At 44.2% G+C, this 15,872-nt stretch overlaps 1 protein-coding gene across 3 annotated transcripts in view; it reads right to left on the bottom strand.

The window, feature by feature from the left end:
- Positions 1 to 15,872, bottom strand: part of ME3 (malic enzyme 3) — a 142,325-nt gene that overhangs the window by 2,842 nt on the left and 123,611 nt on the right. For all 3 annotated transcript variants that reach the window (XM_083796472.1, XM_083796471.1, XM_083796473.1), the window contains exons 7-10: positions 11,945 to 12,054; positions 1,784 to 1,881; positions 1,026 to 1,139; positions 211 to 316 (exon numbers count right to left, since the gene is read on the bottom strand). In XM_083796472.1, the coding sequence (XP_083652598.1) occupies positions 211 to 316; positions 1,026 to 1,139; positions 1,784 to 1,881; positions 11,945 to 12,054 (428 nt within the window). The remainder of the gene's footprint in view (positions 1 to 210; positions 317 to 1,025; positions 1,140 to 1,783; positions 1,882 to 11,944; positions 12,055 to 15,872) is intronic.

Here is a 15,872-nt window from a genome sequence, read left to right as displayed (position 1 = left end):
GCAGCCCATGTGGGGGTCTCCTACAGAGGGGAAACCTCTGTCCCACAGTTGAAGGAAATGATGTGGAGAATTCAATTGATAAAAAGGGAGCAAAAAAAAAAAAAGCAACCTCTTTACTTTTTGATTCTGAGAACAAAAGGAGGCCCTGGAAGAAAGACACTCTCCTAAGAAGTGCATTGACATGAAAAGGTCATGTAAAGAGAACTCCACCTATAATTGCTGTAGGCTTCACTTTCTGCACAACCTCTTCCAGCGTGTTCACACTGGGGTGGTCCTGGGCAAACATTTCTTTCTCATGGTTCAGGTGGCTCCTGCCCTGTGGGGGAAAAGGAGTCAAACTTCATGCTTGTGGCAAAAGGTGGAGACACAATGTAGTAACTCATCAGTTTGTTTCATCTCTCTGCCCTCCTCTTAAACCAGGCTCCTCAGAGCAAGCCCTCAGCATCAGACAGCCAGGCATCGAGCAGTTGGTGTAATCGCATGTGGGGCTGGTCTCTGCCCATCTCACCCTCCAAAATACATCCGTTGAGTGGAGAAAGGAATTTGGCTGCCAGGGCAGAGAAGTCGTGCATGTAGCACAAGTCTCCTCCAGTCTTAGAAGGGATGGGGGCAGATGCCCTGAGGACCCAGGGAGTGCAGAGCAGAGCTGGGCCAGGCTGGATCACCAAGCAGGGCACAATATTGCTGTTGTAATGCCGCATATATCTGGCATGCAAGTCTTCCAGCACTGCATGAGACCATGATCATGTGCCACAATGCCACTGAGACACTGCTGTGCATCACCCTACCACTTTGAGGGGCTCATCCCAAAGCATTGCCTTTGGGATAGCCGGTGCTGCTGGTACACTGTTACCACCATGAGATCCAGCCCTCCGAGAGCAGGAGCAGCTCTGCTGACACCAGTGAAACTGCAGCCCTTGCTCCAGGGCTGAGCAGGGTTCAAGGTGTCTGCCTGCTCTGGCCTCTCTCTAGCTTGCAGGAGGTGCTGAGGAAGTGGAGATGATTAGCTTTGGAGACAAATTTACCTTGACAATCAGTCCCTTGGAGTCCACCATCCAAATTTTTTTGACGGCATCCTCTCGTGAAATTCCTTCCTTTTCCATGGCCATGAGGATGAGATGAGCTATGCCCATCGCAGCCTGGAACAGAGTAAATAAACATTTCATTGGGGTAGTAACGTCTGATGGGAGCAGATTTTGAATGAGAAATGTGTTAGGTCCTCCCACAGCACTGCACAAAGCAGGGAGGCTTTCTACTCTGCGGCTGTACGGTGACACACCTTACCCAAAGTCCTGCAGGTGGGCAACAGCTGAGCCAGGCTTCAGAGAGTTTATCTTCCTCTTCTTTCTTTGTGCAAGGCACCAGACAGGCTACCTGAATGCTACCTGACTTCCTGCCCTGCAGGCAATACGACTGACTCCACAAAATGAGGTTACGTTCTTACAGTTCTTTAAGTCCCGATTCTTGCAGCTGTGTTGCTAGAAGGCTCTGGTTTACCCTAAATACCAACCCTGAGGATTCAAGCTAGCCTCACTGACAGCCTCGGAGCATCCAGGAGGACTGTCCAGGACTCACAGGCCAAGATGTCACTGAAAGATTGTTGGCAACTTCTATGCAGCAGCAAGATCCACCTGTGAGCCCCACTCTTGACCAGTAACAAGGAACCTGCTTCTGTGTTTTGCCTTCAGGAACATAGGCCTTGCAGGCAGATTCATGGTTGACTTTTCCGTCACTAAATTTGAATTTAGATGATATTCAGGAACAAACTCAAGAACACTCCTACCTCTCCAGCTCCCTGGAAAACAAACTTGTGGTCTGAGAGCTTGTTCTTTGTGATCCTTAAGGCTGCAAAGATGCCAGCGACTGCAACAGACGCAGTGCCTGAAAAGAGAGAAACACCATGAGATGGTCATTTTGGCAAGGGGATTGTCTGTCCTACTGATACACTGTTAGAAACCTTGTGGGAGGGACCACGCTCTTAAACCCTTGGGAGTTTGGCATTAACTTTTTCTGAGACTCAGTGTCCTTTTGACTCCATTTAGAGGGAAAGTGGTATTCTCCTGCCTTGCAGGAGTCTTTGAGGATTAATATTTCAAAGTAGGGAAGGCACTCTGGTCCTTTAGTGACAGAGTCTAAGATGCATGTGAGTTGTCTAAGATCAGAGATCACACGAGACGTCTGTAGCAGAGCTGCAGACTGAACCCTTGTCACTAAATCCTTTTTGATCTTGGAAATACCATCGTATTCTCCTCATTCACCTTCAGATTACAGCACTTTCTGCTCTCTATTTACTTCCCAGATACTCACCCCTGACTCAGAGCTATCATGTCTACCTGCCAAGCATTAAGGAGTGTCTGGGAACATGAGTTTGTCCCAGATTGGTGAGAAGGAATGCAATATGTGGAGAACAGGCAGTCCTTTGATGCATACAGCTTTCCATTCACCCAGGGAGACAGATGGCTAGAGTGAATAAACCTGCCTTTACCCCACATCAATCATATGCAGCGTTCATCTAACGTCCTGTCCCAGGTGAACGACAACAGTAGAAAGAAATCAGTAAGGCACAGGGTAGTGAGGGTTCAGGCACTGGTGGTATCAGGTCACCTGGACACGCTGGCTGCAAATGCTAAAGGTGGACTAGGAACGAAGGAGGCAGTTTTACTCCTCTGCCTTTCAAAGGACAACACCTGGGATCTGTCCCCAGCTCTGCTGCTGCTCTCTCCATTCTCATCATCAGAGCTTTGTGTGAAGGGAGACCACAAGTAACAAGTCTTGTGTTGTGTTGGGGGGCAATGAACCCTTTTAGACTGCCAGGCTATTCTGGTTTCACCAAATTTCCAGCATTTCCTCTTTTCCTGGCCATTTAATTGGCCAGTATGCCATTGAGATCCCTCGCAGCCCTGGGGTGCTGCCAGACACCAGCCAACAGCCTGGGAGGGAAAATCAGAGCAGCTCACGAGCAAAGCATGCCCATGACCAGTGAAACCAGCAGATGGTGCTGCTGTATCTGCTGAGGACAGAGAAAATAACGAGCTTTACCTGCTCCTTTTCTTTAGTGCGACAGTCACGGCTTAGGAAAGCTTACCTTACACAGCTTTCCTGGTATATCATAGTGTTGGCGAAATGATTTTCTCTCTCACTATTTCCATGCAAACACAAAACCTAGCGGGAGCACAGTTATTCTGGACGAGAAGTAACTTCTATTGACATAGCCTACTTTGCATAGGGAACCCATTTAAGAACAAATAAAATCTTTTTTTTTTTTTCTTTTGGCCAGACGAGGATTGTTTGTCAGTACCACCATCTCACCAAAGGCTTGCTTTTGTAACTCAGATGAGTTCAGTTCTCTAAAACTGAATAATTACCGGCACCTAACATGGACTCTGGTTTAGCAGGGGTGGCAGTGGCCATGTTCCTGCAGCAAACGTTAGCACCGTGATGTCCGTGCACAGGCACCCAGGTACAGAATGGCAGCAGCACTGTTTCTTACTCGTGAGGGCACTTCAAGTATCCATGTATTAGACAGAAAATGGACTAACCTAACAGTTTAATATTGCAGGTCGTGGTTTCTTAAACCTTTCTTGGAAGGAATTACTCGAGACACTTGCTTCAGCACCAAGGATGAGTTCCCTTTGTTAGCTCAGAAAACTTCTTGCATCAGTTTATTTCCAGATTCAGACCACCTGGGTCCAGTTTAAAAGGATGTTGATGCCAAAGGAACCAGTCACTGAAAGCTCCCCTGCTTCAGTATTAATGATTGCCAGCTCAGACAACTGAAGGATATATATGAAGGATTTCCTCTTGCTTCTCTTGCACTAAATCTCTGCCTCTTTAAGCTATATATAGAGTAATAGATTTACCTGGCAAAATGCAGTGCCATCTGAGCAGAAAAATTACAGTAGAAGACAATGAACATCCAAGGAATTTATAGGAACAACAGATAATTGCATAGGTACTAGATTTTGCTTTTTTTGGGTGTCGCACAGGTAGTCCATGCTCATTCTCTGTATTTCAGTAAGTCTATCAGCAGCAGCACTGCTTGGCTCCTGCTAGGGACGGGGGCTCCTCTGGAGAAGGCATGAACTTGTCCTTGCTGAAGCAGAGACCTGATCTTGGTCAGATGAAATGCACCCTGAAAGTGTCTCTGCCACCACTGTTTTTTAAGAGATGAAATAACGAATTCTGGCAGTCAGAACTGCAAAGAAGTGGGGAGAGATCAGGATCCCACAGTTCTCAGCAATGCCAACCTTGTGGTATACAGTAGAAAATGAACAGTTCTGCATACACTCACACATGCTCCTGCTCTATCTCCCAGGCTTACTTTGTACAGAAATCCCCAAATCCCTGTGTGGGCAAGTGATCAGAGAGAAAAATCCCACAGTGGAGCCATTATAGTGCAACAGTGTGTCAGGTCAAAGCCTCAGCAGGAACAGATGCCTGGGAAGTATTTAAAAGAAACAAATGTAACTGGAGAAATACCTTGTTTCTCTTAGTCCCGACCCAGGCAAAATTGTTTTATACTCTCATTGTCCAGAAGTCTGATGGGACAAATACTGGTATCAGCAAACCCATTTAAACAACAGGAAAATGCTCGTGGGACTTTCAGCAGAGGGTCTCTGAGTCTTTTTAGGGGTGTCAGCAGCAGGAATTTGAGGAGCAGGGTGTAGAGAAATACAGGGTGCACAGATCCAGTGTGCAGAGCAATGTGCATTTTGTGGAGCAGAGCTGCATGGGACAGGGCACGCTGTTGCTCGTCCCCCTGTGCTCGCATTGCAGAGCAGACAAACAGCAGGGCTCTGCCATTCCTAATCCTCCTCCTCTCTCTCCAAAGAGCTTATAATCCTTCCACGTCTCCCAAACCACACCAAACCCCATTGCTCAAGTAACAAAGTTACGGTACCTTGGCCTCAGCTCCATATTTTTCTTTGATAATTACAATTTCTGAGCATGTAACAATAGAAGTATCTCTGTGGAGAAGAGTTCACAGCTGGTTTGTATAAGGAATTGGCTAATCACTGTAGTTCAATTCCAAAAAGACCACAAAACGAGATGGGGGAAAAGAAAAACCCTCACCATGAGTTGTGGCAAGAGAAAAACAACTACCCTTCAACACATCAGCGTATCTGTTTTCCAAAGAGATTGAATGCTGCTATTACAGATAACTACTTCCTAAGTAATTAGCAAGAAGCAGCTTGGCTGGTCTGCACCCGAGGTGAGATACGAAAGGACACAGAGAGAAAAAGGAAAATGCTCACAAAGCATCCCATCTGTCCAAGACTCAAAGTGAACACTAAATAATATCACAGACTAGCAAGCAGACCTCAGGAGTCTCTCCAGGGAGTCCAGACACAGAGGACCAGCAAAGAAAAAAAGAGCCTTTTAAAAATACGGTGCATTCAAGAAGATGGCTATTCCAGTAGGAATTAATCTCTGACACTCAGGCACACTGAAAATATTGCAAAGATTTCCGCCCCCGAGGCTGATCATCGGCTTGCACTAGTGTAAGGCAGAACTAGCCCCATAGATGTCAGTGGAGCTACACTTGAGCAACACCAAGGGGAAAGGATCTGCTCCAGAGCTTCAAAACGCAGCAGAGATGGGAAAGGCAGAGGCACCCATGCATTCCACACTGGTGGAAGGGATGGCCAAATTTAGCCCCGTCTTTTCATTTTTCACCCTTGCTTTGCCTGCTTATGCTTCACCCCATCAAAACCTTGCTGAGGTTAGGGCCCAGGAAACAGCAAACACCCGTTCAACAGCTCCAGCGAAGGGCAGCCAAGAAAATGTATTTAAATTTATGGATGCAGAAGAAGCATAGCGCTTTTCCAAACCCTGGTTCACATTAACTCCCTACAGCCATTCAGCTTGTTACTGGAAAGAAGAATGGAGCTCGTCCAGATGCACTCCAAATACATAATCAAAAGTCAAATAGAAGAAAGCTGAAGCAAAAAGCTGCCGAAGCGTTTGCAGCTCAAGGTCTTCACCTCCATGGCTGTCGGCTATTGTTATCCCCCCCAAAAAGGGCCTCTGTAAAACATTAAGGAAATAAACCTAGAAACGGCATGGAGCAAGTCATCCAGAACAGCAGTAAAATGCAAAGCATCGATGCTCAGGGGAGGAATTAATTTCCACCACTAACAGATCTAGGGGCACTGGTGACCCAGAAGATCTCTGGAGGTGGTGGCATGGTGAAGAGCTCCCTCATGGTGGAGTTTAACTTAAGGCAGGTGCCTAATGCTGTTCATCTCTGGGTTTTTCTCCTTGCACTGTAAAGTTCTTGGACCATGTGGTGTGGTGCCTTAAAAATACATCACAACTGTGGCCTGCAATGGAGGGCCACAGAGCACACGCTGCAGCTTCCACTAGATCACAGACAGCTTTATACAGCCGTGACATGTGCTGGTCTTTACTGCAAAGGAGGAGTCTGCAATAGCATTGAGTGAACAAGAAAAGCAGGAGAGGAAAGGGGGGCAAATGTTATAATCCCCCAAATGATAGAACATGCAGGCCAGATCTTTAGGGCACTGCACTAAGCCCAGGGCATTGCAGCCCATTCCCACCCAGGAATCCAGGCTGTCCTGATCTGGCTCGTTGAGCAGTCAATGAGCGATTTAGACATAAGTCTAGGAGCTGTCCCTTGAACAGTTAATGTAGTAGCATCAAAAGGAAACACAGGAGCCTCTCTTGCTGCAGGGCACAGCAGGTCCAAAAGGGTCTGGTAACGGTGAACCCCTACAGGACCGAGAACATCTCCACATCTATCTTCAGGCTGGGTGAATCCCCATGGAGAGAGTGTGCTGCTCATGAGCTGCCTGGCAGGACACAGCCTGCTTTGTCCTGCAGCATGACATCGTCCAGCGCTCCCTTCCTATTGTGCTCCCCCCCCCTTTAGTTTCCTGATGATAATTACTGATGCATTTTCCACGCCAGCTGAAACAACAAAGTTAGATACTGCACCATTTTAATCTGCCGAAATTTGTCAATGCCTTGCCAAAAACTAGCCCTGCTTCTCAAAGCGCATGGGAATGTGCAAAATGGGCCGTGTTTGCATGGGACTGATTTCCAACCTGTCCAAATGTTTGAAGCTGTTCAGATTTGCAGTGCTGGAGTCACTCTGTTCCCAACCTCAGCTAAGGTCTGGGAGCAGTGCTCCTTCAGGCTGAGACACTGCTGCCTGAAGTGTCCTGGAAATCTTATGGGAAGATTATCTGCTAGGATAATGATACAAGGTGCCTGGTGGGTCAAGAGAAGTTTGGAGGCTTAGCAGCAGTTGTACATCCAAGAACAAAGGGAAACCGTCTCTCTAATGACTGGGAAAAGATCAAGAAGTTCTTCAAAATGTGGTCCCTCTTGTGTGTTGCTTGTAGATCACTCTAGGTGTGGAGGGACTATGGAAATAAAAGGACTGAGTGTTTTTAAAATGACTAGTGATTTGGGGATTCCCATCTTGAAGTGCCTTGAGGAAGTCTCATTTGCATGATGTTCAGCCTATTTTAGAAATCCTGTCTGTTCACGGCATCTCAAATTGGACATGGGGAAATCTAAAACACACAGATGAGTGATCCTTTGAGAAGTTATCAATGTTATTAATGTTACCAGGTTTTGTGTTAAGACACTGCTAACGGTGCCCAGAGCCAGGAGATTGTAGGCTTTATGCTTCTGTGCACTATTCTCTCTGCCCTGCCTATATGTACGGAAGGCTTTTGAATGACATATACAGACACAATTAATTAAATAAAACATTAGAGATATCTTCATTTTTCTGCAACTCTCACTTAACTTGAAAAACAACTTCTGCTGTTCAGTACTGGGTAAGCACTTTGAGCCCGAAAAGTTCATGTTTGTTATGTGAATATGGAAACTGACACATTGATCAACGAGGAGGATGAGCTTTTCATAGAAAAACTACAGTTGGGATATATGTCTGGAGGTCAGTCAGTCCAGTATTGGTTTAAACAGAGCTAGCTTCAAAATCAGATTAGGTTGTTTATAGCCTTGTCAAAAGATGAAAGTCCCAAAGGCTCTCTGTACAACCACTTTCATAATGAATATTTTTTGTTGTGTCTGATTGGCTCATCGTACTGAAGGATCTCTGTAGGAGCATAAAGATTTCAACTCAGCAAGTCAAGCAGTCCAACCCCAATCACAGGTTGATGGGTCTGATGACATTCCTGCTTAGTCCTAGCACAAACTGCTCCTGATTCTTGTGAGTAAGCAGTGCACATCTTTGATGGCTGTGTTGAAATTACACCGTCTCTTTTGCACAAAGACAGGGAGGCACACAGCATATGCTGGGTGCTGATGGCTGAAAAGCAGCTCTGCAAGAAAGGTCTTGGGGGTCCTGGTGGACAAGAAGTTGAAGATGAGCCAGCAATGTGCCGCTGTGGCACAGCAGGCCAACAGCTTCCTAGGCCGCATCAGCAGAACCGTAGGTCAAAGGAATTGATCATTTCTCTCTATTTCAGCACTTTTGAGGTCTTAATTAGATTACCATATCCAGTGTGGGGCTTTCAGCAGAAATTTATTGACAAACTGGAGTGAGTCCAGAGAAGGGCCATCAACATGACCAGGATGTACAAAGAGTTCTGAGGAACCCGTGTTTGATCAGGCTGGAGAAGAGTAAGAGGGCATCTAATTTCTGCCTACATTACCTTCTGGGAGGTTGTAGAGAAGACGGAGTCAGATTCTTCCCAGAAGTGCACAGCAAAAGAATGAGGGACAATGAACACAAGTTGCACCTAGGGTAATTCCAAATAGATATTAGGGAAAAAAATATGCACAAGAAAGATAAGCAAACTTTGGAATGGGTACCATGAAGAGAATAGAATAGAATGGAATGGAATGGAATGGAACGGAACAGAACAGAACAGAGGTTTCAAATCTCCATCAATGGAGATACTGAAAACTATTTGGCTGGACCAAATAATATTCTCTGAGGAACCTGATAGAATGCCTAAATTGGATCTAACTTAGAAATCACCTTGGCTTTGAGTGAAGGGTTGGACTGGGTGATATCCAAAGGTTCATTCCAAAGTGACGCCTTCAATAATTTTATGTATTTTCCAGAATGAAGCAGGAAGGCACAGATCACAGATGGTTATCCCAGGGGTACACAAGACTTGACACTTCTGTAAGACTTCAGTTGCCTACTTTCTGTTTATTACTGTGCGCAGTTCAGTGGAGCAAAGTCACAAAAGGAGGACAAAGAGTAGGATTCAAGGCATTCTCACATCCCTCCAATTTCACACGTGCTGTATTGCCTGCCCTGGTACTTCACTGGGAAACAGGGAGAAGGGACAATCAATTTTCTCCCACATAGCTGAAATTGAAGCTGTTGCCCCTTGCATGAACCCAGACGGAGCTGGGAAAGGACTGATGTCATCACCCCCACAGAGGAAGGAGAAGCTCTCCCTTAATGGGGAGCTCCCACGCGCGGGCACTGTGAGCCAGCTGCTCGCTCCCAGGCTAATGGCTTTCAGAATAAGAGCAATCACCTCGTCCCATTTGTGGTACCTGGCAGACATCCCACTCAGCATCAGCAGGCTGGCTTCAACTGGAAAGGGTCTGAGTCATTTTAACTTTGCTGGGTTAGGATGGATTTGGCAATATAGTAATTTGAGTGACCAAAAAAAAAAAAAAAAAAGTAGGCGTTAATGTTATAAACTGCTTTCTGTTTGTATAAGGCCCTGGGATAGCAAGAGGGAGGCCTAAGGGAGATGAAGTGGAGCAATTTATATTTTCTTCCCACATCTCGCCTGTGTGTGTAGGCACACTGCGTTCAGAGTCCCATTTACCAATGGACAACGACGTTAATTAGTGCAGCTCAGGCCTGACCTACCTTAGGCACTCTTTGTGCCTAAGGTGTGTTTTTAAATCAATATACTTAAAAGAGTGCCAGCTCAGAAGCGAGGATAGTTCAGGCTTCAGGAGGTCTGTTCTTGTCTGACTTGAGCAAAATGAATCAGGACTGCTGCAAGGCATTGCACAACTCTCATTAATCATTTAAAACATGATTTGCATTGAACTCTCCCACTTTTTTCTTTTTTCTTTTTTAAGTAGGCAAATAATGAAACATCAGCATGTTGTAAAAGAGAGAGCCTGAAGGAAAAACAAAGAACAGGAGGGTGTAAGTGAGAGAAGGGCACTTGCTACCTTTCTGATATCATTTGGGGAACAGAGGGATATATTAGCATGGGTAAATCAGTCTACTTATCCCAACTCCAAATCCATTTATCTCTGACGTTACTCCAAGACAGAGCTAACTAAGTGGGTCCAAGTTGTTTCAGCTTCCCAAAGGTCCCTAAAACTCATTTGCGACCCTGGCTTGGACTCCCCTTTTCTTTCTGACAGCTACATAAGAAAGTCGGAAACAGTGGCTTGCTTCCCCTGACTCATCACTTGTCTGCTCAAAGGATCAGCAGGATTTATTTCCTTATCTACTACTGTGGAAACAGTGCCAGCTGGATGCTTTATTTGAGAGGCTTTAGTAAGACGTAAAATCCTATCAGTCCCTCCAGAAACCTACATCCAACCCCAAAGATGTGCCACATCACCTGGCCTCCTTTCGTTTCATCTGCTGAGTCGCCTTCCACCCGCAGAGAGAGCTACTAATCCCAAGTAAGTTTTTACATCATCTGCTTCATATTATGGGCTTCATCTGTCCATCTCCGAGAAAGTTTGAGTTCTTGGTTCTTCCCTTCAAAACTTCCAATCAAAAATGTATTCCCTGGAATCTGTTTTTCTGTGTTCCTCTCTCCACTGAAAGCTTTTCTGGGTGGCAAGAACAGCTAGCAGTCTGCTTGTACAGCATTATATACCTCACCTTCTATGAAACGCCTGAAGCTCTTCTGCTTCTAAACCCTCTTCATGAAAGTGTCTTTGAAAAGGGACGATGCATCCCATCACACCAAATGTATTCCCACAAGCCAGGGTCTTACTGACTCTTGTGCCTTGACAGATATGAACAATCTGTTGCACACTGCCAAATATTGCTAGATGGGTGGCAGATATGGAAATACTGCTGCAAAATCTGCTTACAAAAGAGCCACCATTGTGTGAAAAACGACATGGGCAATTTTTTTCAGTCTTTTTCAAATACAAGTGAGGATAAGCCCTACTGACTGCAAATAATTAAGTCAACAAACTGCTGACATTTCTGCATGTTGCAAGGAGGACTAGACAAAAAAAGAAAAGGCAGAGGAACTCACAGAAGAACCGGTTGTTTTTAATCACTTGGGAAGATCCTGTCCCTGTGGGATGGGCAAAAACCCCTTCCAACAGTTTAAAGCAAAGTCAGCATCAGGCAAGGATGACACCAATATGCTGCTTGCATCCCTCTGTGCATTTGAGCAATTCTGCTGACAGCTGAGCCTCACAAGGCCTGGGAGGCATGCTGCTTCTAACCCCAGCTTTGCTGGTGCCATTTCTCCTTGGTGCTGGAAGAGTTATGTTAACTACTCTAGGGGAGAACATGTCTGTTCTCAGACTACCCTGGTGTTAGCATCCATGGAGAGGAAAGAAGCTGGTTTTACCTTATCATTTGTGCACGTAATGGGGAGGGTGACAAAAGAGGGACATTGCCAGGATCAGCTAATGACCACGTGGCTCATGGAAACTGAAAGCCTTACACAACTGTTAAAACATCAGTATTGTTTTAGCTAGATTGTAAGACAATTAATGGAACTCTCTAAATTACCTTAATAATCTAAAGCACATGATCCATTTTCTCCATAGAACATTGCTGCAGTAAACAGCTAAATTACTAAAAACAATGGAGACTCACTTTTCCACTCTGACTGCTGCGCTTCTTTTTTTTAATGCTTATGTGTAAATGCTAAAACTTATCACACATCTGAGTATTGCGTAATAAACACTCTTGTAATCTTAATTGCTTTTCCTTATAAGAAGGTGAAGGTTAAGTCTGCATTTTCCTAACTGTACTTACCCTGAATATCATCATTGAACGTACAGTATCTGTTGCGGTATTTATTGAGGAGACGAAAAGCATTAGCATTGGCAAAATCTTCAAACTGGATTAAACAATTCATACCATACCTGAAAGATAAAGGGTAATTTAAAATGGACAAAAATATTTCTACAACATAGAATGATATATACACCTTTTATCACGACAAGGTAGCTAGAGACTCAAGCGCTGAGATAATCATAAGCACTGATTCTCAACATCATGCATCACAGTAACATCAAACAGGATCATGTCCTTCCCAAGCTCTGCACACTCAGAAATACGGAGTCTGTAACTAAGAGTAAGTTGTATTCATAATGTCTACTCAAGGGACACAGAGGGTTTCCTAATTTATCTATATATGTGTATATACATATATAAGTATATACATGCATCTTTGTATATATGCATCTATTGTATGACAAAATTTCAGTGGTATATTTACCAATGATCTTCTCAAAGCGTTGGAGATGCTCTTTTGGAATGGATATTGCAACTGTCATGTTGCAATACAGAAAATCCGACTGCAAAAAAACCCACGAGTTAAAGGAACATCACCAAGTGCCCACTTCAACTGTAGGTAAGGGAAAGATGAGAAGAAAACTGCTTGTAGGCTCACATGGACCCGAGTACTTCACTGTGTGAGTTCATAGCCACATTTTTGTGCTTTGGAAACACATTTCCCTCCAATGAGTTGCTTTGTAGAAACCAGCACACAATGACAGCCAATGACCCAGATGGTCAAAAGGCAAGAAATAATTGCAAACCTTCCATAATTATCCAATAATACCAGAGCAAGTGTGTAGTTTCTAAAAAATGGGTAATACTCAGACTGCTCCATAAATACTCCTTTCTCTTACAGAAACGTGACAGACAGTGGGAGAAGCATGGGGAAGGAGTAAGGCAAAAATTAGCAACTCCCACGCTGCAGTCTGGTGGAAGGGCTCTCAATAGCTGCACTGTATTAGAGACCTGAGCCTCTCTGGGACTGAAAGCTGTGCAAAGGCAGCATCACCTTACATCCCTCCCATTCAGGCTTTCCTCCTTTGCCACTGAAATCTGAGGTAGGAGACACCCATGCTTTAATCTAGAAATTAATACTGGATGAAACACGCTCCATTTACAAACCGTGGCTCCTGTCATGAAAAGCTCTTCTCATGGCACTTGCAGTCTGGCCAGTCAGGCTCACCTGGCAGGGCTCTGAATTTTTTATTCTTATGATTTCCCATTTTGAGTTCATCCGTCAGCAAGAAGATGGCGATAAGCACAAGGATTGTGCTCCTTTAATCATCTATCATGAGAAACTCGTGCTTTATAGACACTCTGGTCTCAGAAAGGGAAACAGGTTGGGTCTTGCACTTACTTCACCTCCTCTGTGCTTGCTTTTTAGAAAAGTAGCACAATGATATAAGAGATATACCTGACTCTTTAAACATTTTAGATGTAAAAGCTCAAACCCAACTCAATGCCTTGCTCCAGTTCAGTTTCCTGTAAGGGGTAATATGTCACAGCAGGTGCTTTTCTTCCCAGTTAACCTGAAATACAATGACTGAGGTCAACTTCAACTTATCTCGTGCAGTCTGGGTGCCTTCCTAGTACCTGGCTACTATCAGAGATGGTCTGCCTTGCCCCATATGTGGTCACCCCCCTCTTCTGAAAGGGAATACAGTGCAGAGGGGTTAAAAATTGCTTTCAAGATGAGTCTGTTACTGTTGTGTGCTCCTACTTTATGAGGTATATTTACTCCACACTCTGCAATGTCAGAGTCCAGCAAACCTTCTCTGGGTAGACAGATGCAAGCGTGACTGGTCATACTGGCCATCAAGGCAGCAACTTCTCATCTTGCTTTCTGTGCTGGAAGGAGAAACAACAGAGCAATATCCCTGTTGTGGTTACACCACTCCTCCCAGCCTGGATATGCGGGGTTAGGTTTTGATTTTCCAAGGGACCAGCAAACTTTGCAATTCAGCAGGATACAGACGCTAGGGTGAAGGAATTCCAGCTTGCCATACTTTAAGAGGGGAAACAAAACTAGGCTTCATGCCATTTCCAAAAGGGGCTGCCAACTATTCCCACTGGTTTTGCGACTGAACAGGACAAATCCTTTCCTGTACCCTATATGCCAGCCCATGTTACGTGGCTCAACAACAAGTGGAGTCTATTGAAATTTTTCATTTCTATAAATGCTCTTAAATTGTCCTCAGTCTGCTGCGAACTACAAGTTACACTGAATATTTGAGGGACAGTTTGCTTACACACTTTTAAGCCTTTCCAGTGCAGATTCTGGTAGCTATCAGAGTCATCCAATACCAACATTTCTTCTGAAATGCTAAACAACACCCTAAAAAGCCATGTATGAAAATTCCCAGATCTCTCTGTCTCTGTAAAGTCTTGAAAATCAAAAGAACACTTTGAACATCCAAGGAATTTGTGTAAAGAAAGAATACAAAAAGCGTCTCAGAAAAAAAAAAAAGTTTTCTAATGGATGGTCCTCTTGATCACGGTTTTGGATGTGTACGGAAACCATGGCTAACAGGGAGATGACACACCACTCAGAACATCTGCTGACATCTCACAGCAAAGAATTAGCAAATCTTGAAGCAACCTCAGTTGCTATAGAAACTACTTCTCTAATACCAGTCTTACTACTTATTTGTATCACTGAGGAAGTAAAATTACTGGCTTGGTGAATAAAATCAATGATCTCAGCCAGCATGAATGCATGTAACCAGCTCTCCAAAGAGTGTTAAGGGTAGATGGGTGGGTTTCCCTGACTACAGAATCAAGTCTATAAGAGTATTAATCTGAACACTTTTTTTTTTTGCTGTTGTTTAGACCACAGAATCTTTCCTCACTTCACGTACCTGGTCTGTAGCATGTGACAGTGCAGAGTGACTTCTATCTATTTTCTCTTTGATCATTTTTATTAAACAGAGCACAAGGAAAGCATGGTGGCCCATAAACACTTCATTTCTCTCCTGCCTCTCAGTATGACAGGACTGTGCTGGAATGGAAAAACTGCTCATTGAGCCATTTTTTTTTGAAGATTAGTTTCTTTTCCTCTGCTACTGAGCCTCTTTAAAGTGTAAACCACATTTCTGAAATTTATTTTTTAATGTGAGAACGAAAGTTTTCATTAACAAAGATTACAAGTTGCTCATGGCAAGACCCTAAGACCTGATGCTTTAAATGAAACATTCACAGTTAAATCACAGATTAAAATCTCGGGATGATGTTAAAGTCCCAGTCCTTAAGGACTATTCATCTTACTGGGGTTTTGAGAGGATTTCAAAGAAATTGGGCTGCTGCGTCACTGAAATTAAACATAAACTGGGCAGCTTACTGAGCCCTGTCTTTGAAATCGACCGGTTCATTTTTACTGCTCTTTCTAATACTAGTTCAGTGGCTGTGTGTTCCTTTTTAGGGTGACCTGATGAACCTAAGGATAAATTTAGCAAGGAGTGTGAGCAAAACAACTGCTGGAGCCATTTGCAATAACATCCTTGTAAGCAGCAACATGATGAGTCAATTCTACTGCCCATTCTCCACAGCATAGTAACTCAGGATTTGTGTAACCTGTTTCATCCCCCAGGAATTCAGAGCACTCTACAAGGAGTATTTGGGTAGCATCCAAGAGCAGAATGTAGTCAACTTGGGACTGGGGGACAGAAGTGTTTTAATAAGCAAAAATGCTAAAAAACCATCCAGCTTAGGAGGCAATGTGGAGAATAGTTGGTATTGCAAAGGGAAAGGGTGGTCAGAGAGCTGCTACTTGTACGGGAATTTAGCCAAGAAAAAGCAGTGCAGATGGATTTCTTTCACTACCTTTACACATCTAAAAGTTCACTGGGTAATGCTAAGCTAGATAATTCTGGCTGCCTTCACAGACAACAAAGAATAAGAGGCA

The sequence above is a fragment of the Anser anser genome (assembly GCF_964211835.1).
Source record: "Anser anser genome assembly, chromosome: 1".
In the NCBI taxonomy this organism is placed as follows: domain Eukaryota; kingdom Metazoa; phylum Chordata; class Aves; order Anseriformes; family Anatidae; genus Anser; species Anser anser.
This window is presented reverse-complemented; position numbering and strand designations above follow the sequence as displayed.